Here is a 25,842-nt window from a genome sequence, read left to right as displayed (position 1 = left end):
GTTGGGTTGTGGGGTGAGTGGTAACTTCCAAAATGTGTTCCTGCCCCCTCCCTGCATGGGAAGTGAAGCCAACCGAGGCGGAGATGGCCTGTCTGGGACAACCTTTCCCTCAAGGTGGCAGAAATGCCCCCATCAGAAATGCTCTCCTTTAGAGCAAACATTGTCCTCTCCAGGGCATCTTAAAATGTAAATATGCTGGGACAATGTGTGCCTTCTCTGTTCTAGGCCCTGAAAACACTGCAAGAGGAGAAAAGCTACAGCCTCTACCCCCTTTATTTTCCTGAAGGTAGCATGGAGAATAAAGAGGCTTCCCCCACATTTCAGGCTCCCCCGGGGAATGAGAAGAAGCTCTCTCGTCCCCTTGTCAGTGCTGAGCCCATAGGGGTGGTAGCCAACATGAGAGGCAGCGAAGCCTGTTCAAACTTGTATTTATTTTCTAAGAGGTCGGGATGAGGGCATGGGGATGGGGATGCATAACTTGGGTTTCAGGAGGAGCCGCAGACCTTGGGGAGAAGGATGGAGCCTCCCGCCCTGCCCTCAGTCGTGCTGCTAGTAAGGGTGATTCAGGGTGTGCTCCATGATGGTCCGGAGCGCCATCCATGTCTCCTGGGCCGTGGGGATGATTTGTGTGGCGGGCAGCAGGAAGCCATAGCGCCCAGTGTCCCGGAGCTCAAAGCTGAAGGCATACTTGATGCCACTGTCGTAGGCCCAGTCAACGGTGATCCCACTGGCCACATCTAGAAACAAAAAGTCCAAAATGTGACTCCAAAAGGAAGAAGGGGATGTGGCTGCAAGGTACGGAGGCATCCTGAGTGGAAAGTGGGCCCTGGAAGCCAAACCTCCACCCACCCCAGGCCACACCGGGCTTCCTGCCCAGGCCTCAACCGGGATCACAGCCATGCACCCAACCCATTCTCTACTCCTGCAAAAGAAAACTCCTGCAGGCTACCAGGCTTAGGAACCTTGCAGTAAGCCAGGCATTGGGAGCTGTGCACAAAAGCTGCCAAGAAACAGCTGCCTGGGTACCACCGTTACCCTTCTATCCGGTTGGGAGGCAGCTTTGGGCCAGCCCAGCTAGATCCATAGCACTGCCCTGCGGCCAACCCCAGGTGGATGTGGTGTCTGAAGCAGGGCAGGGGAGAATCACTCACAGAGGGTGGTGCTGATGCTGCCAAAAAAGTACTCGATCCCGTGGACCTTATACAAGGCCTCCACCGCATCCTTGGCAAGATCGTACTGCAAGATGACATCGGCAGGGTGAAAGGCAGGGGCTCCCCAGGGCTCCCACACACTCCCCCACCCTCACCACCTGGTGAGAAGCATGGCTTTAGGAGTCCTGGAAATTGAAGGTGGAGATGGCCCTTGTGAGAAGGGAGCACAGCATCTCCGGCTTTGAACTTGATCACACATGAGAACAGCAAGCTCCCCCTACCCCTCCCCTGCACCATGGGGTCTATCGGTCCAGACCCTTGCATTCCGAGTAACAATCTGAGCCCTCTGGGAGTATGACAGATACGGATTTTCCTGAGAAGGGGTCTCTTCTCCCCAGGCCCTAAGCAGCCAGTCTCACCAACTCCCTCTGATTTGAAACAGGCTCCAGAGATCGGCCGTAAGGGTACATGAGCATCTGAGAGTAGCTGTGGATGGAGATCAGAGCCTTGAAGTTGCCATGGGCTGTGATGAAGTTCACTATGGCAGCCACCTCTGGCTCCGACTGAGGGGAGGGCCCATGATAAGTCTCTGAGCAGGGGTTGCTGTTAGAACCATTTCCTGGAAGTAAAATAAAGCCACCCAAAGAGTCGAATCCCCATGTGCGACACAGATGGCGCTCACAAAATACCCATGTGTTCCCCTGCATTTCCCAGCCTCCTTTGCAGTTTGACTGAGGTCATGTGACTACTTCGACCAATGAAAAGGTGAACAGAAATGACATGGCACTTCTGGGTTGAGATTGTTAAGAGCAAGTGTGACTTCTCCATGTTCTTTTCTGTCTGTGTGGCTGGAAGCAAAAAAAAAATTCTAGATAGAAACAGCCTCCTGGATCCCTCTCTCACTGCTAGAAGAAAGCTGCCAAGGAGAGTCATCTATTCATATTGGACTTTGTGCACATGAAAGACAAACTTTTGTTGTGTTAAGCCACTGAGATCGGGATGGATATTTGTTACTGCTGCAACCTAATGTCAGAGGACTGCAGCCACACCATACCCCGCAGTTCTGAAGCCCTGCAGGGAGCCCCCTCGGCTTGTCCTGTAGTCCCTTTAGAAAGGTGCGCCTGGCTCAGAAGTTGCATCCAGAAGAAACTGTAAGTCTCTGCGCCAACCCTGGCTTCCCCTACTGAGCAGCAACACCTTTAGGCTGATCCTTCCTGGGTGTGCCGTCAGTCGAGGGCTCAGACTCAGTGTCAGCTCAAGCTTTGCCACAGCCATGGCTCCAGGTGAGCCATGAACTTGGGGTCTGGGGACATGGGAAATCAATGTGGGAGAATAGTTCCGCATAGTTGCCTGAGGCTGTTCTGGGAGCCAGAAGTGCAAAGAAGTCTTTGAAAATTCTTCTTGGGGACTTAAGATGAGGGAGCGAACAAAGAGGAGCAGGGCTTTTATTCTTTTCCCAAGTTCCATTTGTTCCCATCTCTCCCTGATTCTTTGCCTTCACCCCATCTCTCTCTTCCTCTTCCGCTCCTCCTCTGCTTTTCCCTTATTCCCGAGGGGAGGGTTGGGCTGCACTGAGCTGGTCAAGACTTTGTAGGCTAAGGACACACTTGGAAGGAGTCATCCCAGTTTCTCCTCTCACTCCTCTTCCCTGGAATGGTGGCACCGTCCAGAGATCAGGGATTGCCTCAACTTCTGAAGTCTCCTGAGGAGGCCACAGCATTCCTCTTGACTCCTGGGGCAGGGGGCTGGCCCATGGACCACTTCAGATGATGCTCTAGGAATGCAGCACACGGGTCCTCCCCAAGAATGCACGGGAGGCCAGGCACGGGTGGGAGGGATGGTCTACAGGTTACTCGTTACACAGCCATTCAATTAAGGCAATAACAAAACCATAAACAAAATCGTCCAGCCTGAGTCACCAACCCAGACACACACTCTTGCTGGCCCCAGAGAGGCCCAGGGAGCGCACCCCCTCTCGGTGTGGTGGTCCTCACCTGGGATGGGGACCCTGGTTAGAAGGGGAGGTGCCAGCAGACCTAGGGGGTGAAAGGCAGCCCCCAGGCTGGAATCAGCCCAGCTAACAGCGGCCTTGTTTATTGTGTCTGCCGGGAGCTCCTGCACCTGCTCCACTTGATGAATGACAAACAGCAACAGATGCGCAGAGCGGGGGAGGTTGAAGGCTTTGTCTGCCTTTGCGGCCCACGCACAGAAAGCCGTTCCCCTGCCAACGACCAGGTGGCTTTGCCCAAATATGGAGAAACACTTCAGGCCATTAGTTCTGGTGTGAGCTAAGCAGAATAAACTAATCTTCCCCTGGCCAAATGGGAATTAGCTGCCTGCATCTCTGACGCTCACAGTCAAGGTCCTCTGAGTCTGCCTGTTTCACAAGTACCTGCTAATGGATTCATTAGTTATTTATTTTTCCTTCTCTAAAAATGTAATTTGTAGCAAGGGGAAATCTCTGGAAGGACATGGTAAATTATTAAAAACAGTGATCTTTGAGTGGTGGGATTATGGGAGCTTTTGCCCCCTCTGGGCTTTTTTTCCATAATTGTTTTGTACATTGTGTGTATACGGATTTTTTTTTTCCTGTGGCGAGACCCACAGCGGTTATTTTCTTTAAGAGGTAATTTCTCTTTCTACTAGCCAGCCTATCTTGGGGTGCATGGGCACTCACTCCAGTCAGTGCTGAGGGGCCTCATGGACGCCCCCGCTGAGGCAAGCGTCTGTTCATTTGGAGGTGGAAATGCCTAATTTTGCATGGTCTGGTTCCCTTACAAAAGCAGTTAGAACCCCCACACTCTGGGCCAGGGGCCTCACTCTCAGTGCTTAGGGGCCATCCTTATTTTTCAGTGAGAACAGACTCCAAGAAGCCAGATTTTTAAAGCAATGGGCATCCAGATTTAAATGTTCTACCTCCTTGGTTTGGACACCAGCCTGTAGGTCTGATTATCAACAGCAATGACACCGTCCCTGTGGAGCCAAACCCTGACCCCGGTGAAGTGCAGATTCCACGTCTGGGGGCCGAGGGCTGTGTCTGTTCTGGAATCTCTGTCTTAACTGGACCCATCAAATTGTCCTGCCCATCATATTGCTGTATTTCCAGGGTCCATGGACCTGTCTCTGAGCTTTCTGGAGGCCTCAATTTCCCAATCCCTGTGCCCCTCGCATGGCAAGGGAGATAATCAGGGAAAAACACCGAGGAACTCAGGAGAAAGCTGCCCCCTCCCCCTCACTAGGATGAGACAGCTCTGCAAGTATGCACCAGGGTCATAAAGTAATGGGTCAAAAATAAAAACCAGGCTCAAGCCAGCCTTGATGATAAAGAATTTGCTCGAGGCCGGGCGTGGTGGCTTACGCCTGTCCCAGTACTTCGGGAGGCCTAGGCGGCTGATTCCCTTGAGCCCAAAAGTTCAAGAACAGCCGAGGGAACATGGCGAAACATCGTCTCTACAAAATTTTTTAAAAATACAAAAATTGGCTGGGGGAGGTGCCTCATGCCTGTAATTCCAGCACTTTGGGAGGCCGACGCGGGTGGATCACCTGAGGTCAGGCGTTTGAGACCAGCCTGACCAATATGGGGAAATTCTGTCTCTACTAAAAATACAAAAAGTAGCCAGGCGTGGCGGTGGGCGCCTGTAGTCCCAGCTACTCAGGAGGCTGAGACAGGAGAATCACTTGAACCCAGGAGACAGATGTTGCAGTGAGCTGAGATCACGCCACCGCACTCCAGCCTGGGTGACGGAGAGAGACCCTGTCTCAAAACAAAAACAAAAATTAGCCAGGCGTGGTGGTGCACACCTGTGGTCCTGGCTACTTGGGAGGCTGAGGTGGGAGGATCACCGGAGCCCAAGAGGTCAAAGCTGCAGTGAGTCATGATCACACCGCTGCACTCCAGCCTGGATGACAGAGTGAGACCTTGTCTCAAAAAAAAGAAAACAAGAAAAAAAGTGGGTCATTCTATTGGACACTTGAAACTATTGCCCTGGCCTCTCCAAAGGGCAGATTTCAGGCCTAGCTCTCAGGGAAAGAGCTCAGAGGCATTTCTTCGTGTTGTGCTCCCTTCAGGGCAGGGCTAGGGATATTTTGGGAGCACCGTAAACTCTGGATTTTGAGCAACAAGCAAGGCTACTTAGTACCTCCTTTAAGCCTTTCTCTGTCATATTTAGGATTTGACCCATGTAGTTAGTCCTCATTTCAGGAGCTGGGGGCTCCCCTAAATGTTTCCCATGAAGGTTTAGCACATGTGTACATTCAACACACACACACAACCTCTCCCATACCCACGGCAGTCTGAGATATGTGCTTGCCTGTCCCTGGCCGTGACTCATGCATATCAGCTAACTACATTGTCCTGTGCCTCCCAAGTTGAGTCAACATAATCTGACTGAGTGGGAGAACCTGCCGTGGGCCAACACCTCTTCTCCAACCCTGCCCCAGGACAGCAGGTTGCCATACCTCCAAAGCCCGACTTCCAATTCCTGTTGAGATCCACGCCAATGCAGAAGATTCCAGGTCTGATGGACTTGTTCTTCCGCCATAAGCGGTTCTGGGAAAGCCCAGGTCAGGTGACCTCATTCACTGGGCCCATTCCCAGGAATGGGAGCCTCTGATATCCTGGCCTATGGGGGTAGGGGACCCTGGTGGGGCAGGGAGGAGCAAAGGGAAGGAATTGCCAGGACAGGATGGAGCTGGCATGGGGCTGGGCCAAGGATGCAGCTCAGATACTGTGTAGTTGAAGTCAGGGTCTGGGGAGAGGCTGGGCATAGGCTGCCAATAGTGGCCTTCCCTGGGCAGCAAGAAAGAGGTCAGAGGGCAAGAGGCTGCAGGTGCAGTACCTGAGCAGCCTTCCTGCCCTTGGTGAGGACTTCTGCAAAGAGGCTCTGAAGGGGCTGGTTCCCAAAGTACAGTGACCTTTTCTCCATCCCCCTAGAGCTGACCCCCTCCTTCCATCCTTCCCAGGTGCCCTCACCATGCTGTGGGTAAAAGCAAACCCATCAGGGTTTGTGACGAGCTCTATAAAGATGTCCATGGCCTTCAGTATATCTGTCAGGACACGGTCTTTGCCATAATCACTGACAATCTGCAAGAAAGAGTGAGGAGGGATAGGAGGCCCCACTGGTCTCCTGGGAGGTGGCTCAGGACATTTGCACAGCCAGTGGCTGCAGGAAAGGGTGGCATGAAACCCCTTAGGTATATCTTTTATGCAGAACCAAAGGCTTGGATTTTAAACAACTAGAAGGCAGGGGATCAATGTGGGCTCTGTGCTGCAAAAGGTAAGAGTGCACGATGGCTGCCCCAAAGGGCAGGAGTGAGACAGCACCCTGAGTGTAATTGTTCAACTGAAGGCATCCTTAAATAGTAAGTCGCTGCCCCTAGTTACAGCCCCCATCATGGGTGCACCTTGGCTACAGGTCCATGCTGACCTTATTGGCAGTCCAGATGCCAGTGGCGTGGGTGATCCACTCCCGGGAATGAATTCCAGTGTCAATCCAGATGGCTGGGTGCCGAGAACCTCCAGTGCTGAACTGAGAAAAAGAATCAGGCCCCAAACACAGGTTTGAACTCAGACAGCTACTGCCTCTGGGCTACCTGGAAGGAGGCCCCCGAGGCATCCTCACTGCCTGGGGCAGCTTTACGCACTAGGTAAGAGGGTGTGTGTGCAGGTACCTGTCCGTGTGCCCAAAAATGCACATTTGTGAGGGCCTTTGAAAATATAGTGGTGCCCTTGGGGAGCAAAGTGATCCATCCAGAAGCACAGAATTTCCCAGGATTGAAAGTATCTTAAGACCAGGGTTTCTCAAACTCTAATGGGCACATGAGTCTCCTGGGGATCTTATTCCAGTGCAGATTCTGACTTAGTAGGTCTGGGGAGGGTCTGAGGTTTGGCAGTTCTACTAAGCTCCCAGGTGATGTTGATGCTGCCTTGCAGGGGCCATGCTTTGAGTAGCAAGGCTTCAGACAGCATTAGAAAGAGAAGACCACGGCCCCTGGAGAAATGGAAGCAGGGACAGGTTAAGTCAAATCCCAAGTTAGGTGGGTCCACTTGGCTGTTCAGAAGAGCCCACCAGAGAATTGTTGAGAGCGGCAGCAAGCACCTGTCCTTCCTGACAGCTGATGCTAAACGCCCCGCAGGGTCCACACTCCTGGGTGCCCTTTTGGGCTCAAACTAAGAATTGCTTTCTGATGGGCTCTGCATTCACCTCTCCTACTTCCTTCATGACCCAGGGAGCTGCAGGGTGCTGAGTTTGCTTGATTTCTGTTCCAGTGGCTCCTGTGAAGGGCTGGGAGGCTTCTCTATAGACTCAGGCATATCTGCAGGGCTGTCTGAGCCAGATGAACTCATTAGCAAATGGGCCCTCTGTGTACCTCTCTTCCCATTGAACGGATGAAGCAACTGAGGTAATAGAATGCCAACTCACCCACACTCACATCCCAAGTCCAGGGCGACAACTGCCACTCTGCAGCCCCAGCTCCTTAGCCATCCTCCCACCTACTTCCTGACCAAGGACAGGCTAGGTCACCACACTGTCACCTCTTCATACCTACAAGGGTGGATCTCTGAATGCCGCAACCCCAAAGCTTATGGGTCACCTGGAGACAGGAGTAGACATATTGTCCTTCTCCCTGAAACTCCCGCCCAGCCACTGCCCCACATGAGCTCAATCTTATGCCAGAGGCCCTTAATGTAGAGTGCGCAGGTTGACGCTGTTGGCTTTTACCTTCAGGACAAGAATGGACCGGTTTTCAAAGCTGTTGCCAATCTGAATTTTTGAGACAATATTGGAATGCTCCGTTACAAAGTTGTCAATCCAGCTATATATCTAAAAGGAAAGACACGTGTAAGATTGGCAGTTAAGCAGGAAGTGGGATGAACACCAGGGACTCTCTGAATGTTCTCCCTGCCCTTTCCCACTCTCATCAATGGTTTCCTACCTCCTCAGAGGGTCTAAAAGAACCAGATAAAGAATTGCAAAAATAGAGCATTCCCTCAGAGCTAAAGGAAGTGAGTTGTGATCTTGCTGGATTCCCAGGCTCCTTGCTCTGTGCAGAGCTATGCCTTAGCCTGGGAGAACAGTGTGTGCTGAGCCTGCTCAAATCCCCAGGCTTGACCCACATGGCTCTCTCTGGTTGGAAATTCTCTCTTGCCTCCATTCTTTGGCCCATTCAATCCATTTGATAGATCTCACAGACCTTGTAATGATGTTTTTATCTTCTTGCTCTTTTTAGACTGTAAGCCCCTTGAACGCAGAGTTCTTGTTTTATTTATCTTTGTCATCAATAAATAGTGCCAGACTGTATTATTTCATTTTCTTGTTCTTTCAATACATGTAATTAAATTAACAAATATATGAAAGAAAATGGATTCTCTATTGCATGACTTGTGAAGTGGGAAAAGTGATGATGATAATAGATGAATGATATCAAGAATGTCATATCCTTGACACGCAAAATGAGAAGTGTGCCTTGATTTCCTTTCTGGAATGGGCATCCCTGCACCCTCTGTGTACATTCTCCTTTATAAACAAGTTTCTTGCCCTGGCTGACTGCAACTGTGATCATGAACTTTCTCCAAGTGAAGGCACCTCTCTTTTATTCTACAAACATGACTGTCCAATGTGCCTGGCTTCCTGCCCCTCATATTATATACTCCAGCACCCATGGCTGGGACCACTGAACACCAGGACTGGTCACGGAGAGGCTGAGAGCCCTAGGTCCCTAACTGGAGGACTGGATATGTGTAAGAGTAAAAGAAAGAGGAAAGAAACACAAAAGGTGGCTTCACAGTCAAGGACAGGTTTATTTTAGAGAAATCAACCTGAGAGGGGTTTCTGGATGATTTTTGTCCTTTTTTTTTTTAACTATAAGCACTGGAATTAGGCAGTTTTTTAATCAAAGGGGACTTAGAATGGTGGTGTTTGTTCAAGATGGCGATGCTCTGGCTCTGTCAAGATGAGGGTAGCTTCTACCTGCTCTATTCTGGCCCATAATGGGTCCCTGACTTAGTGTTCTGCCTAGTAGACCCATTACTCTGCTCTGTACCTGCCTAGGGCTGTACAATTGAACTACTGTCCCCTCTATCTGAATTCTGGCTTCTGGACATCTTTGAATATGACTCTCTGCCTAAGAGACCTTGAACTAATGTCTGTTGTACAGTCCCCAAGTGTCAGTCACAGTTTTCCATAACCTTGGAGTCCTTCACTAGTTTCTGCATGAGTCAGGAAACCCTAAGGGAACCAAAGATACAAGAGAGCCCAGAGCTTGACTGGCCAGACCTACCTCCTCCAGGGTGTGGTATGAGGAGTAACTGAAGCTGCTGGTGCTGCGCTCCAGCCGGCGGGATTTCGCCATGGCCTCTCTTTCCTCATCCAGCAGCACCTGGGTGATGGGGAACACATATTGGAAAAGAAGGGGAGAGCTGGGCTGCCTATGCCTCTTCTGAGCCCTGCCTCTGCTGTCTGTGCATAAAGACAGCAGCAACACAGGAGAATGAGCCACCATGAGTGTGAACTGCACAACAGAAGGAAGGTCCAGATTGCTGGGTAATTATTCTGCCTGGCAAGCTGGCAGTCATGCTGCCATTTCCCAAATGAGCACAGGGCAAGGAGTCCAGAGAGCTGGGTTCTAGGTCTGCCTTTGCCACTAACTGGCTGTGGAACTTGCTGTGGCCTTAGTTTTCTCAGCTTGAAAATTGGGAAAGCAATATCTGCCTTACCACCTCATAGGATAAAATGTAATAATGGATTTGAAGGTGTTTTGGGGGGAAAAAAGAGTGCTCACAGTCTACTGCCAACATTGCTTTTGCACTTAATAAGCACTCTGTTGAGTCAGGACCCAAGCCAAACCATGCACACTGACCCCGTTGGGGGAAGCAGAGGGTTCCTCTGACCCCCAACATTAACTCCACTTCCAGGAAATAGCCTAGACAACTGGTATGCAAGCCATTCAGAAAGCCAGGCATGACCAAAGTCAGTCTAAATAATTATGATTAATGTGCCAATGGTCTTTCACTTACCTCCTAAACACAGGTCTGGGTGAGTCAAAAGCAATGTCCTTGGGTATCAACGTGGAGTTAGCATTCAAGCTTTACATGGTACTTCCCGCTGCCCATACAGAGGGCAGTATAATGCCTGGCTGGGTTAACCACTCACTCACTGCTCAGACCACCTACATAATCTTGAGACATTTTTCCCTGCTTGGGTCACAGTGAGATGAGCTAGTGTCCTTCACCCCAGCTTATGCCCTTATAATGGCATCCAGGAGCCAAAGCACCCCAGGATTCAGCACAGACTGTCCAGTGTGGGAGGTACTCAGGTCCTCTGCCACTGAAGATGCTGAGAAAGCATCTTCATTAACCCAAATTGCCCTTTGTTTGCAGCACTGGGCCACAACTAAGTCTTGCCGATGACTTATTTGGGGCTAGAGCCTTAGTTAACCAAGCTTCATCTTCATGATCTCACTTGATCTGGTCAGATGACCTGATAACAGAACAGAAATGAGCTATTTGTGTTTTAGAGCTAAAGCAGATTGGAGTGGTAAAGGGACATAAAGGCAAAGATAACAAGTGGCAGAGGTGAGACAAGAACCAGGCATTTTAGTCCATACCCTTGGGTTCCTTAAGGCCAACTATCAAAACTAAAGGCCAACAGTAATAACACATATGCAGGTTGGGCATGGTGGCTTACGCCTGTAAACCCAGCACTTTGGGAGCCCAAGGCAGGAGGATTGCTGGAGCCCAGGAGTTTAAGACCAGCCTGGGCAACAAAGCAAGACCCCATCTCCACAAAAAATTAAAATTAAAAAATTAGACAGGCTTGGGGACGCATTCCTATAGTCCCAGCTACTTAAGCTGAGGCAGGAGGACTGCTTGAGCCTGGGAGTTGGAGGCTAGAGTGAGCTATGATTGAGAGTGAGTTATGATCATACCACTGTACTCCAGCCTGGACAATAGAGCAACACCCTATTTCTAAACACACACACACACACACACACACACAAACGCACGCATGCACAAAAACACACACATACACAGATATGTTTATGTCTGTGTGTGTCCATATGTGTGTGGACAGAAAGAGCATGTAAATGTTAACAACAGCTAAAAACTCCATTCTTGCAATTTGAAAGTTTTTTGCGATAATGAAAAATCAAGGACCCCTGAGAAGAACCCAAGAACCTAAGACACTAAAATGACAAAAATATAAACCAAAATGTTCACAATGCCTGCTAAGATAGAAGAAGGCGGATTTGAAGTAAATTTTTTTCTATCCTTTATTTTCACATTTTGGCAATGTGCTTATATTACTTCAATAAGTAAGAACTTTTTTTTTTTTTTGAGACAGAGTTTCTCTCTTGTTGGCCAGGCTGGAGTGCAGTGGCGTGATCTTGGCTCACTGCAACCTCTGCCTCCCGGGTTCAGGCGATTCGTCTGCCTCTGCATCCCCAGTAGCTGGGATTACAGGCATGCACCACCACGCCTGGCTAATTTTTTGTATTTTCAGTAGAAACAGGGTTTCTCCATGTTGGTCAGGCTGGTCTCGAACTCCCAACCTCAGGTGATGCGCCCGCCTCAGCCCAGAACTTTTAAATGAATAACTAATAGCAAAACCAAAAGCCCTAATGGCTGCCGTGGCGTCTTCCACCCCGGTCAGGAAGAGCAGCCTCCCCGCCCCACCTGCCACGGATGAGGCAATGCCTAATGACTCACTCATCCCCGAGGCCTAGTCGGCTTGCTCACAACGCTCAGGTTCATAGATTTCAAAATGGGACTGGAAATTGATGTTTGGGGCTCACTTTACTTTTGAGCACCGACTCCATGCAAGGCAATTACAGTTGTGATATTTTCCAGCTGCACTGGCTGGCCAGGGGCAAAACCGAGATTGCTGGGTAAGTTAGACATGGCCGGAGGAGCCCGGGGCCTCTCTGGCCCTTCGCAAACATTTCTGGGAAGCTCTAACAAAAGGAATTTGTCTTCTCAGGAAGCCGACCCAAATCACAACAGCCTACCATGACCAATGTGTGCCTGGTGCCATCAGCTGTGACCAGCAGCTGCAAGGAAGAGAACAGCCTGCCAGCCTTGAGGACAAGGCAAAGGGTTTCCAAGGATCTGGTGGAAGCCTGAAGTGGGGGTGAAAGTGGAGGACAGGGAGGAGAAATCGGGAAAAAAAGGACTAGAGGACCCAATTCTCCCCACACAGCCTGGGGCACCCACAGGAAGACAGGACCCAGGAGATTGTCCTTTGTTCCACATAAGAGCTTGGAGGCAAATGGGAAGTTAGCACCAAACTGCAAATAACTTTCCAGACACCCTCACAGCCTTGTGAATGGAGGTGACACCCTCTTTCAAACTGGAAATTCTCAGGCCTCACAGCGGGCCCCACTTCTCCAGGAACAGGAATCTGCCTTGGCCTGGAAAATGCAGCAGCGTTTGCTCCATTCCTGGGACTGAGGGAAGGGGGTGGGTGACCGAAGAATGCGGTCTGGCCACAGGCGGAGGAATGCCTAATGACAGCCCTGTCAGGCTTCTCAGGAAAAAATAACAAAACACAGAAACCAACCAACTCAGAAGTAAAAGCCATCTGCCTCGCTGGAAGCCATAACCTGACAGGGAAAGCAATACCTCGGTGTGAATTAATTTACGATGAGTCAGGAAGGATGGGGGCCCTAAGGGAAGAACAGCCCTCCCGGGTTGGGCAGGGGAGGAGGCAGCGGGGCCCCAGTTCCTGTGAGAGCAGGATCTCTCACAGCCCAACCCCAGTCACAGATGCAAAATGGACACAGCTCCTGAAAACAGAGTGGGCTGGGGGCTCTGGGACAGCAGCCACTGCCTCTCCTCCCCTGTTCCTGGCCTTCTCTTCCAGGACTAACATCTGCAGTAGCAGCTACGTGGCCAGTAGCAAATCCAGTCCTGTGGCACTGGACGTGGGGGGAGGCTGCCCATCTGATGTTTTCAGAATGGACTCCCTCAGAGGTCAAGGCCAAACCACAAGGCTTCCCTGTCTAAAAGGCGAAGTTAAAACACCACACGGACAACAATGATGACCGCTGAGGGGACAGGTGGCTTGAGAGTGGAGTCTGAAGGTGCAGGACCTAGGTTAAACCCCGATCCTGTCACCAACGCCATCAAATTACTAACTTCTCTGTGCCTCAGTTTCCCCTTTGTAAAATGGAGGTCATGTTATCACATACTTTAGCATATACTTTAAAATGTTCTCATGAGGGCCAGGCGCAGTGGCTGACACCTGTAATCCCGGCACTTTGGGAGGCTGAAGCAGGTGGATCACTTGAGGCCAGGAGTTCAAGACCGGCTTGGCCAACATGGCGAAACCCTCTTTCTACTAAAAATACAAAAATTAGCCGGGTGTGGTGGCGGGCGCCTGTAATTCCAGCTACTCGGGAGACTGAGGCAGGAGAGTTGCTTGAACCCAGGAGGCAGAGGTTGCAGTGAGCAGCGGTTGAGTCACTGCACCCCAGCCTGGGTGACAGAGCAAGACTCCATCTCACACACAGACACACACATACACACAGACACACACACACACACACCAATGTTCTCATGAGGATTAGAAGGGCTAATACATGCTAAATGCTTAGACTTTTGCCAGGCATGTAGTAAATGCTAGTGAATGTTAGCTATGATGAGGAGGAGGAGGGTGATAATGATAAGGAGGATGATAATAACTTTGGGGTGACTCCAGGGCTCTGTGAGGGAGTATTACAAGGCAGGACCAGGAAGTCTGGGTTCTCCAGAGGTAGGATAGCTTCTGTAGGACTTGGAGGGCAGAAAGCCCCCACTAATGGTCATCTGGGTGAGTCAGTCGGCACCTGCCTTTCATATGGCCCAACAGAGGGGCCTGGTTCCTCTTCTGTCCCTACCCCCATGATGCAGCCAGGCTCCACCTCTCCCAGGGTCTTGCCCATCACTGCTCCTGTCATCCCTGGCTTCTCCTGCAATCTTCCCTGTTGTCTTCTTCTCCTCTCTGGAGCTGCCACTCACCCTCAGACCAGCCAACAGCATTTCTACCTTTAAAACTCTGCTGTTCAAGCCAGGCATGGTGGTGCATGCCTGGAGTTCCAGCCATTCAGGAGGCTGAGGCAGGAGGATCTCTTGAGCCCAGGTGTTCAAGGTTGCAGTGCGCTATGACTGTACCTGTGAATAGCCACTGCACTCCACCCTGGGCAACATAGCAAGACCCCATCAACAACAACAAAAAAAACTCTGGTGGTTCATGCCTGTAATCCCAGAACTTTGGGAGACTGAGGCAGGTGGATCACTTGAGGCCAGGAGTTTGGGAACAGCCTGGCCAACATGGTGAAACCCTGTCTCTACTTAAAAAAAAATAATAATAATAATACAAAAATCAGCCAGGCGTGGTGGTGTGTGCCTGTAAGCCAAGCTACTCAGGAGGCTGAGGCATGAGAGTTGCTTGAGCCTGGGAGGCAGAGGCATGAGCTGAGATCATGCCACTGTACTCCAGCCTGGGTGATGGAGTGAGACTCTGTCTCAAAAACAAAACAAACAAACAAATAAAAACTGTACTCTTCAGCTAGCAGATAACAATTGAAAGAAGTAAAGAATTAAATTATATAGGCAATGAGAAAATGGTAAATGTCAAGAAGAGTGAAATGGGAAGGAAAGAGGAAGTTGGGGAAGTGGGGAAGAAGAAGGGTACAGTTTAAAACAAGATGAGCAGTCTGGTGTGGTGGCTCACACCTGTAATTTCAGCACTTTGGGAGGTCAAAGTTGGCAGGTTGCCTGAGCCCAGGAGTTCAAGACCAGCTTGGGCAACATAGTCAGACCCCATCTCTACAAAAAAACAGAAAAATTAGCTGGGTGTGGTGATGTGGGCCTATAGTCCCAGCTACTTAGGAGCCTGAGGCAAGAGGATGGAGTGAGCCTGGGAGTTTGAGGCTACAGTGAGCCATGATTGTGCCACTGCACTTCAGCCTGGATGACAGAGCGAGATCTTGTCTCAAAATAAATAAATAAAATAAGACGAAAAGAAAGCCTTATGACCATTGCAAGGGCTTTGGCTTTTACTCCAAATGAGTTGGGTTTTAAGCAGAGGAACAACATGCTTGAATTTGCAATAGTTTTAAAGGACCCTTCTGGCTGCTGTTTAGAGACTAGGTAATAAGGAGTCAAGGTGGGGAAGTGGGGAGAGCAGTTAGAAAGCGAATGGAAGAACCCAGGTGAGCGAGGAGATGGCGCATGGGCCCTAGGGGCTGGTGTGGGATGTGCTAAGATCCATCCTGAAGGCAGTGATAAATCTGTTGTTGATGGGGGGGTTTGTGGAAGGGGTCAAGAATGGCTCCCAGCTTCTGGTGTGAGTGACTGGAAGGATGGTGTTGCCATTTCCTGAGACAGAGAGGGCTGTGGAGGCACTGATGAAGGGCCAGGGGAACTTGGTCTGGACCTGGAAAGTTGGAGATGCTCATTAGACCCCCCGGTGGAAACACTGAGTAGGCGGTTGGATCCAGGAGAGGAGGTGCGGGCTGGAGACAGAACACAGAAGTCCTGGATGCCAGGAGAAGAGACAGACTCCAGGAGGCAGAGAGCCACCAGTTGTGCTGTTGGAAGAGGAACACTGAGAGTCGGCCATTGGGTTGGATTTGGAAGTCGTGTGTGACTTTGTCGAGGGAAGCTTTGGTGAAGTGAGGGGATAGGCAGCCTGCTGGCGGAAAGGGATGGAGATGACAGGGAGAGTCAGTATTTTCAGGAGTTTCACTCTATGGGGAAGCATAAAAATGGGGTGATGGCTGGAGGGGAGAGGGAAGGGATCAAGAGAGGGTTTTTGTAAATGGGAGAAACAACTCTATTTGCATGGTGATGAGAGTGATCCACTAGGGTGAGGGAAATTGGCAAAGCAATATTTACACCCAATTGTATTCTGCTGTGGATGGTCAGAGCATGGGTGATTTTTGTTTTCTCCTTGTGCTTTCCACTATTTTCCAAATTATCTAACATGAATATTTATTAATTTTGTAATCAGAAAAAAAGCCATTAAAAGCCACAGAGCTGATTGCTCAAGTGAAGCTTTTCCATGGTGACTCATCCTAGGGGGAAAAAAAAAAAAACCAAAGGGCTGAAAAGAACGAGGAGGTGAAGAAAAATTAAATGCAAATAGAGCTCGCTCGGAATCAGATAATTTCTTGCCTGGCCCACTGCAATTTCCTCACCACCCTCCTGCCTGTCAGTCTCTCCCTGGCCCTGTCCCCAACTCGACACTGTCACTGTCAGGGTGGTTTTTCTGAAAACCACCAGGTTTTCATGCAAATCTGATCATGTCAAAGCATCTCCGGTGACTCCTCCCTAGTTTTCGGGATAAAATCCTGACCTTGTCACATGGTGGAGGGCACTCTTTGCGATGGGGTCTGGCTTCATCGCCAATCGGGGTGGGGGCCCCCCTTCCTCTGGCCAGCCCCCCTTACCTGCTCTTCAGCGCACCGTAATTACCGCCTTCTCAGAAGCGCAGCGTGCAGTGCCTCTTGTATGCGCTCCCATAGCAACCGCCCTCACTCCATCAGCCCCTCATCCACTCCATTGTAACCACCGGCTTACTCCCCTCCATCCCTGCCCCCCGCGACCCTCCGGCTCTCCTGGATACAGGGCCAGGTTTTTTATCTCTGTGTTTCCAGCCCTTTGCCCAATGCACAGCACACAGTAGGGCTCTCTGTGTCTGTGAGTGGAATGAATGGCCCTGCCTCATGTTTCTCAAGCATCCCGCTGATCACAGAGCAGAGGGAGGGAAAGATTCCAAAATCTCCCCTGCCTCTGGCCAAAGTGAAAACCAGCATCGAGGTTTTCCAGCCTGGTCCTAGCCACCAAACACGACCACTCCTCTTTCCTTTCCTCCTCCTAATGAATGTCCATTTGTTCCACTGACATTTATCAAGCCCTAATGAAGCAGCAAGTCCTATGGTGGGTGCTGGGGTAGGAAAATGGATACAGAGCGTGGAGCTGAACCTTGGCTGAGGGGAGGGGGCCAGAGGAACAAAGACCCACATGTGAATAAGGTCGTTCCTGTCCTGAACTCCCCAACTGAGCAAGTCATTCAGCAGACAACCACCGAAGGCCCACCCTGCAGGGGACATTGGCAAGTACTTGGCTGAGGGGATCCAGAGGACAGGGAGAAAATCACGCCCGTGCCTCTGTATCTGAAATACAAGACTGGACGCCAACAACCTGAGGGGTGCAAAGCCCTTTCAGTCCTGTTAGCAAATCTCAGCTTCCCTCCTCCTGGACCCCTCCCCATCATCAACCCCTCAACACATCAACACACCAGCCACCCCCACCCCCAGCTCCCTCTAAGCCAAAATATGATCTCAAGTATGGCAGTGAGTGCTTGATCCCTGCAGGAAGAGCGAGTTGGTGAAAATCCTGCCTGGCTGGACCAAGGCTAAGAGGTCAGAGCATTTTCCTGAAAGGGAGGGCAAAGCCCTAGAGGGACTCGGGGCTGCGGATGTGGGGAGAGGACAGGCTAAAGCCAGTGGGGGAGGCTCAGAGGGGACTCTGGGGCAGTCCCTGATGTGCAGAAATCAACAGAAAGTTTTTAGAGACCTCTGTGTGTCTGTTTGCCAAATGCTGTGGAGTTCCCAGGGTGGGGCTGAACCAGGGAAATGGAAACTTCAAAATAGAGGCCTGGGCTAAAAATGAGAATTCAGTTCTATTTCTTTTGATGTGGTAGCCTCTTTTGTCTGTGGGAGTTTCCCCATTTTTGCTTGTGGGGGATTTCATTAGAGAAATATCCCACCCCCACATGTTGAGCGGGAAACAGATGTGCCTGATGAGGGATAAAGGTCTTTGAAAGGACCAAAGTGCCCCAGCCCTGCGCTCGCATGGGAATGGAATGCTGCCTGATGCGTTGATCCCCTGACATACAGTGTCAAGTGTGTGTGCTCCGGGAGGCTCTGTGTTCCCACACTCGGAGCCCTTAGGGGAGATTAGCACCGAACAACAAGGTTGGGAATGAATCTTTATGGATACACTTCCACAGGTACACGGCCAGCAGCAGCAGCTGCAGAAACATGCAGCCAGGGAGGCTTAACCAATCAGTGGTACCCACAGAGATCTCTAGGAAGGAGGCTGTGCTGCCAGCACCTTTCAGGGGCTCTTTAAGATATCCTGGCAAATAGAACAATTGAAACAGAATTTCATGATGTTCAGAAAAGACTCAGGGAAAGCAGCAGGGAGACTGGGGTGTCCAGGCTGAAGGCTGCCTTTGTCCTACCCAAGAGCGGTTCTGCTCTCCCAAAGTGGTTCCTCTGGGAGAATCCTGCCTGGGGGAGATGCCCTGTGCAGACAGCCATGCGGTGGAGGTCAGGGGAAGGCAACCACACCAGTGATCTCTTTGCTTCTTTCACCATTTCCCAATCCTCTGGAGTAAAGCCGTTCCCCCAGGCATGGGATGGCTGAGACACAGCGGGAACAGGAGGGAGTGGTCAGATAAGCAAAGGAAGAAGTTATCCAGGGGCACCTTCCCACGGTGCCCCTGGGAAGACCCCAGCTACATCCTCCTGTCTCCCTTCTCCACGCGCCTTTGCTGTTTATTGCTGCAAATCCCTCCCCAGGAGGGCTCATCACAGGCGTCCTCTCCACTCCCACACTGTGAGTGCTTCCCCCATGAACTCTGTCCTAGCTTCAGATTCTGAGAAGCGTGTGGCTCACTTCCTTCCACAGCATGTTCACAAACACACCAATGGAGACCCAGAAACCACCTGTCCGCTTTTAGCCCCGAGAACATCTCCTCCATATTGGGCCCCAACCAGAAAGGCAGGCAGAAGGCAGAGCCCTTGCTGGGGCAGGGCCTCACCTGGATGTCCTTTATCATGATGCTGTAAGCAAGGCCATGGGACTCCAGATACGCTTTGATGTATTTCAGTTCAGAGAAAGGAACTCTCATATCCACGGGGAGGCTGGGCCTGGCTGGGCCACGCCAGAAGTCCACCTTGTTCACCAAGGAAAGAGAGACAGCTGCATTACTCCATGTCCTGCCACACAATCCTGTAGGTGACCCCAGAGATCCAGAGAATCTCTCAGCCAGTAGAGACCTTTTTTCTACGTAGGAGATGGGGACAGGGGTGTGATGTCCCAAAACCTCCCAGTGGATGCCTGAAACAGCAGATAGTACTGAATCCTATATAGACTATGCTCTTTCCTATACATACAGACTTGGGATACAGGTTTTTTGTAATTTTTAATTTTTGTGGGTACATAGTAGGTGTATATATTTCTGGGGTATATGGGATATTTTGATACAGGTATATAATATGTAATGATCATATCAGGGCAAATGAGGTATCTATCACTCAAGCACGTATTCTTTGTGTTACAATCCAAGTACTCCAAGTATACTCTTTTAGTTATTTTAAAATATACAATTAAATTATTATTGACTATAGTCACTCTGTTGTGCTATTAAATACTAGATTTTATTCACTCTACGTTTTTGACAGACCTATAATAAAGTTTAACTTATAATTTTTTTTTTTTTTTTTTGAGATGGAGATTCACCCAGGCTGGAGTGCAATGGCATGATTTCAGCTCACTGCAACCTTTGCCTCCCAGGTTCAAGCCATTCTCCTACCTCAGCCTCCTGAGTTGCTGGGACTATAGGTGCGTGCCACCACGCCTGGCTAATTTTTGTATTTTTAGTAGAGACGGGGGTTTCGCCATGTTGGCCAGGCTGGTTTCGAACTCCTGACCTCAGATGATCTGCCCACCTTGGCCTCCCAAAGTGCTGGGATTGCAGGCATGAGCCACCGCACCTGGCCCTAACTTATAAATTAGGCACAGTTAGAGATTAAAAACAGTAACTAATAATAAAATAGAGCAATTAGAACAAATGCCAGCATCACTAGCCTTACACTTCGGGGCCATTATCAAGTCAAATAAGGGTTAGACAAACAGAAGCACCGTGACACAGTGACAGTCGGTCTGATGACCCAGACGGTCACTAAGTGACTCGCGGAGGGGAGCGTGGACAGTGTGCAGGTGCGAGACTTCATCACACTACTCAGAACAGTTTGCAATTTAAAACTTATGAGTTTTTTCTTTCTGAAATTTTTCATGTAATGTTTTAGGTTGACCGTCAATCAGGAGGGACTGCCATACACTTAAAAGGGCCCCAGTTCCATAATGAAACCCTAAGGCTGAGCGGAAAGACTGCGACAAACAAAATCCCCAAGGCACTGAGGTTCTTTCCCTAATTTCAAGCCCTGTCACCTCCACACCTCACTCACACTCATTGCAACTTCGCCTGGATACAGAGAACCTCAAGAGTCCTAAAGAGTCCTCAAGATGAGGCCGCTCATCATCTGGGACATGAACACGGACAAGAGCCCTGGTCAGGAAAGGGAAGGATAATTGCTCCCATCCCCACAGAAGTAGGAGAGGCCGGACCTGGGTCCCTAGGTCAGCCTTTTGCAACACCTATTTTTCAATTAGTAAAATGGAGAGAATGATCATAAAACGTCATGAGTCCCAGTCGACGGGACACTCAGACAAGTAGGAGCAAGGGCTTTGACCACATCCAGAAATATCTGGTGGTTCCAGTGGCCCCCTAACAAAACCCTTCTATGTAATAGTCAAAGTCAACAAAAATGTTTTCCATTGTGAAAACCTGCAGAGGACAAGTGTTCTCAGAAAAGATGCTCAGGCTGACGGGGACGAACTCAGATAAGATACAGGTTTGCCAAGCTAAGCCGTTTCACTTGGGAGGCCAACGTGTCCAATCTCCACGCGACGTGGCATCCCACCCAGAGACACTGTGTTCCCTCCCCCTCCCCCCGCCATCCGTGTGGCTTTAGGAAATTCCTGCTGTTTGGAGATCAGTGCGCTGACGGGTTGTGTAGCAGCTCCCTATCCAGGAGAGATTGGGTGGCTAGAGGAGATATGGCCTAAAAAGGCAGCCCAAATTTCTGGGCAAGTGTCCCTGATTTTTCCTGAAGAGGAGCCACATGTGATTTCCCACAGGTCTGTGCTCTTTGCAGGGACCTCAGGAGGGCAGGTTTGGGGTACAGGGGGGCAGGACAAGGAGCTGAAGGTGTGAGCCACTGCGGAGGGTGTGGGGGGTGTCCTCAAGCCTGAGGAGTCCTCACCTTCTGGGGCTTCAGACCCTCCAGATCCCTGAGAAGTGAAAGCTGCTTCTCATCCTTGGCCAGGACTCGAAGAACCTGGTCCCTAGAAAAACACAGGGAGGGGCGGAGGAAGCTGCAGAGAAGGATCCCTGGAAGGCTGTGTCACTTGGAAGGGGCAGAATGGAGCAGAGGCCCCGCTGAAGGCAGAGCGGGAAGGCTGGAAGGCACCACACGAGTGGAGGCTGAAGGAGCCCTGAGCAGCCGGGACTCGCAGGCAGCTCTGAGAAGCACATGGTCCTTCAGCCTAGAGCCAGTGAGCTCTCCAGCCCCAAGGACAGACCACCCCAGGGGCTAAATAAAGCCTGTCAGTGCTACTGCTGGACTGAAGGCCAAGCCAGGGGAAGAAGGAAGGGAAAGGAATGGGGACGGGGGCAGTGTGTCAAATGAAAGGAATGAAGGGGAGAAAGGAGTAGACACAGGGGCTGGGGGGACCAGTGGTGACCCCAAGGGCTCTTCGCGTGGGGGCCCCAAGGCCATGGTCTGTCTCAATGCCCGGAAGGTGAGATCAGATAACCTCACCCCACCTGACGTGGAGGAAGCTGAGCTCCTTCCCTTCCCGATGGAGGTGGGCGGGAGGTGGCATAACCAAGAGGCCTGTGGTGTGGGCTCTGGGGTGTGACGCCGGGGATGGGGTTGCTGCCCTCACAGGCTGGCTCTGAGACCATGGGTGAGGAACCCCCTCTCTACGCTTGCTGTGTCTCCCCTTCTCTACTGTGGAGCGTGGTGGGGCATCCACCTGTGGACCTTGGGGAGGCTCAAAGTATATCCACAGAGGGCCTGGCGTGTAATACTAGAACTTCCTGTCATTCAAAGGAGGACGACACCCACATCCATTTTTGGTAGAGGTACATAGTCTTGTGGGGGCTACAACTTCCTTGAGAATCAGAGGAAAGCTATGCATGCTTCCTCCCTGAAGAAGCCCTTGTTGTATAGGAAAACTGTTGCATGTGGTTTCAGGGGATTCTTGGAGCCCCGGGGCTTCCTCCTGGACTCTGGATTAAGAACTGTGCATTTGGGGAGGACCACCAACGAGCCAGCCCTGGAGCATGAGAGTGGGAGGCTGCAAAGCTGGAAGTGAGTTCAGGGCAGGAACCCACATCCTGACTCTCCGCCTTGATCAGGCACCAGTGGGGCAGCCACCTCCTGCTGGGACATCCAGTCCCCTCCTCCCAACCAGTCCTCCCTCCCGCTAAGGAGCAGCCACTCACCCTGTGAAATTCATTTGGCCCAAAGCTGCTGCCAGGATCAAACTGAAGACCAGGAGTGTCTGCCTGTCCATGGGGGATGGCCCAGGGCTCGTCCCTCCTGCAGGAGTGCCCTGCATGCGTCTTCCTCCTGGTGAGCTTCAGGGGCTTTCCTTGGGCACCATGGACCGGGCTTCAGGGCAGCACAGCACCTAGAGGCTGGAAGGTCCGGCCTGAGAATGAGCATTAGGCTGTCTGGGGCACCCAGCATGTGGCTCCCACATGCCAGGCCTTGGGAGAGCTAGGGCTGCCCTGCCCCAACCCAGCACATCCTCTCCTGGGAAAGGGAGAGGGAAGAGAGAAGGAGGAAGACAGGCCCTTAGCTTTTCTTTTCTCTCAGGTTTGCCAGGGCAGCCCCTTGTGAGCGTCAAAGCCTCCAGCTCCGGAGAAAGACCAGAGTAGCCAGCAGCCCTGGGACACCCTCCTTTCCTCCCTCCTCTATAGCATCCTCTCTTTTGCTCTTCTTCTCCCCCTAGCCCACTCATGCTTTCCCTGGGCTATATCCTCCTTACACATAAGGGTGTGGACGCCGTTGAAAGACCACTGGGCTTAGAGACAGAGACTGGGTGCTCACTTCCCGTCTAAAATATCTGGGGCAGCTGCCCTAATCTCTAAATCTCAGTTTACTCATCCATCAAATGGGGTAAATCATACCTCCCCTCCCTACCTCACAGGGTTTGGAGGGGTATAGATGAGGCAACTTGAGTGAACTGGCTTGGTAAAGCCTGCAAAATGCAATGTATTATTATTTCAAAGGCATTAACTTTTAGTCACAGCCACATTTGAGATCAGTCCTCCAGTGGCAATGGGGAGAAGGGGAGAGAAGAGAATGGAGAGGAGAACAAAGGAAATAACTATATATTGCATGAGAAGGAATTCAATCAAGATTCCCTTTTCTCTGTCTTCAGGTGGTCATCATTGTGCTAGCACAGATAGTGGGTTTTCTGCTACACATGAAGGTCACCGTAGTCATTATTATAGTTCTCAACAGACAGCAGAGTCAATTTCTCAGTCCTGCTGAAGCCCCACACAGTTCCCTTTATAGTGTGGGAATAGCAGGAGTAAAGCAGGGGCCAGCACACAAAGCAGTCATCTTGGAAGGAGAAAGTGAAAGATGATGCCTGAATGGCAAATGATGAATCTAACAGAAAATCCACAGGGGGTGGGGGTAAGGCAGAGGCTGAATCCAACCAAGTCATTCAGCAGAGGACGTCAACAATAGGCCACTTAACTGTCACCGGCGATTCTCAGAAGCCCCCTCTCCCCATCCATAGTATCTCAGAATGGCCAATTAACCGGCTATGTGTCCAGAGAAGGCAGCTCTTTTATCGACAGAATGCCCTGCTCCCCCACCAACCTGCCCTACTCCATTATTTTGTAGTTCAGCTGTTCACACATGCCAGACTCTCCTAGAACCCTGGCTTTGGGGACTCTCAAAGAGTAACATTAGCAAAGGGTTTAAGGACGTAGAAAAGAAAGCAGTTATGCTTTCCACCCAAGTAACATTCAGCTTCAGTATCAATGGAGATAAAAGGGTGTATTGCTAAACAATAGCTCAAGAGTTTAAAAGGAAATAAACAGAGATAGTGCTAGTCACCAAAAGTACCCAGCATCTTCTTGTTCAAAAACATCATTTTAAGCCACCAATAATGAGACAACTATCCTTGTACTTGGCTTAAGGGTGGGAAAAGAGACAGAGAGTGAGAGAGAAAGAATAAGAGCAAAAGAGAGAGAGAGAAGCAGTTAGGAATTTTTGAGAATTCTATGACACAGCTTCCAATAGAACTTTCTGTGATAATAGAAATGTTCTATGTCCACACCCCCCAATAGGATAGCCTACTTGAAATGTGGCTAGTGTGATTGAATACTGATTTTGGAGTTGTATTTAACTGTAATTAATTTAAATAAAATTTAAATAGCCACATGTGGCTAATGGCTACCACATTGGACAGCAGAGTTCTCTGGGAATTCGCCAACACTGAAAGCACCATCTCCAATGGCTGGATTTGTTTTTGATTTTGCTTCCTCTAAGTTCATGTTGGACGGATAATGTGCTGACATCGTAACAAGGTTTGAGGGTGATACATCTCACAGACGCATGCGTGAGCACCCAATTATCATGCTTATGAACTGCAATTATCAGCTTATGGCTAGATTTGAAGCAGAGACACATAGCTATGCTTGACCTAAGGTTGGCTTTTCACTCACAATTAATTACTCACCTAATCATTTACTCAGTAAATGCCCACTGAATACCTACTATTTTCCAGGCACTTGCTAAAATCTGGAAGCAAAATAGAAAGCAACACATATCTGGCCCTTCCATTTCTAAAGGGGTAAGTAGACAATTAATTTAAATAGCATGCAGATAATTGGTGATTGGAGCCCATCTCACTCCAGATAAGTGTAAAACTGTAGCTGGTGTTTGTGCTACAAGGGAAAGGCACATTGTACCATGAGGACGGGTAACATGGGCTCCATATAGACTGAAGGAGAGTTTCCGTAAATTAGAAATTTTATTGGAGGACTTTTATTTCCTGCAGGTTGGTAGGTTAGATACTTAAGCAATCCTGCCCAAATGAAAGAACTCAAATGCAGGATAAAATATTTTGAGTAACAGCTTTTTTAAAGCCATCGCTGGGTTGGCACAAATACAAGAATCTACAGATCCCCAAAAGGAGGAAAAGCCAGACAGACACCAAAGAGGTAAGCAAGCTTTGCCTCAGAGAACTTCTCAGAATGCTGGTGTTCTTGATTTTCCTACTGGATGCATGTACCATGCATCTAGAATCATCTTCCCTCTGCTTCAAATCTATCTTTTCAAACCTTCCTTTAGTGAAGGTTTCTGTTTTTACTTATTTGAAAATTCTTGGCCAGGTGTAGCAGCTCACACCTGTAATCCCAGTCCTTTGGGAGGCCAAGGCAGGAGGAACCCAGGAGTTCACTTGAGTCCAGGAGTCCAAGACCAGCCTGGGCAAGTCAGGGAGACCCTATCTCTGCAAAAATAAAATAAAATTAGCTGGGCATGGTGAGGCATGCATCTGTAGTCCTAGCTACTCGGGAAGCAAGCAAGAAGATCGATTGAGCCCAGGACTTTGAGGCTGCAGTGAACCATACTCCAGCCTGGGTGACAGAACAAAAACCTATCTCAAAAAAAAAAAGAAAAGAAAGAGAAAAAAGAAAGAAGGAAGGAAGGGAGGGAGGGAAGGAGGGAGGGAGGGAGGGAAGAAGGAAGGAAGGAAGGAAGGAAGGAAGGAAGGAAGGAAGGAAGGAAGGAAGGAAGGAAGGAAGGAGAGAAAGAAAAAAAC

The 25,842-nt window shown here is 50.1% G+C and overlaps 1 protein-coding gene and 1 non-coding gene across 4 annotated transcripts; both read right to left on the bottom strand.

The window, feature by feature from the left end:
• Positions 1–411: 411 nt before the first annotated feature.
• CPA5 (carboxypeptidase A5) lies at positions 412–24,279 on the bottom strand. 3 transcript variants are annotated; one of them, XM_077997337.1, is made up of 13 exons: positions 23,892–24,279; positions 23,202–23,259; positions 22,499–22,707; positions 21,252–21,333; positions 18,965–19,099; positions 9,432–9,530; positions 7,874–7,975; positions 6,578–6,679; positions 6,124–6,234; positions 5,610–5,700; positions 1,571–1,770; positions 1,152–1,236; positions 412–737 (listed from the first exon to the last, which is right to left on the bottom strand). In XM_077997337.1, exons 3-13 carry the CDS (start codon positions 22,612–22,614, stop codon positions 550–552), a joined length of 1,311 nt encoding a protein of 436 aa, XP_077853463.1. In that variant the 5' UTR covers positions 22,615–22,707; positions 23,202–23,259; positions 23,892–24,279; the 3' UTR covers positions 412–549. The 3 variants fall into 3 exon arrangements, with proteins under 3 accessions (XP_077853463.1, XP_077853464.1, XP_077853465.1); XM_077997338.1 differs by lacking the exon at positions 23,202–23,259; XM_077997339.1 differs by lacking the exons at positions 1,152–1,236; positions 23,202–23,259.
• Positions 24,280–24,570: 291 nt separating this feature from the next.
• On the bottom strand, positions 24,571–24,674 carry LOC114677281 (small nucleolar RNA U13). Its single transcript, XR_003728565.2, has one exon. It is a non-coding gene; the product is annotated as a small nucleolar RNA U13 (small nucleolar RNA).
• Between the last annotated feature and the right edge of the window lie 1,168 nt (positions 24,675–25,842).

This window comes from Macaca mulatta, chromosome 3 (genome assembly GCF_049350105.2).
Source record: "Macaca mulatta isolate MMU2019108-1 chromosome 3, T2T-MMU8v2.0, whole genome shotgun sequence".
NCBI lineage: Eukaryota > Metazoa > Chordata > Mammalia > Primates > Cercopithecidae > Macaca > Macaca mulatta.
Note: the sequence above shows the minus strand (reverse complement) of the source record. Positions and strands in the feature narration are given on the sequence as shown.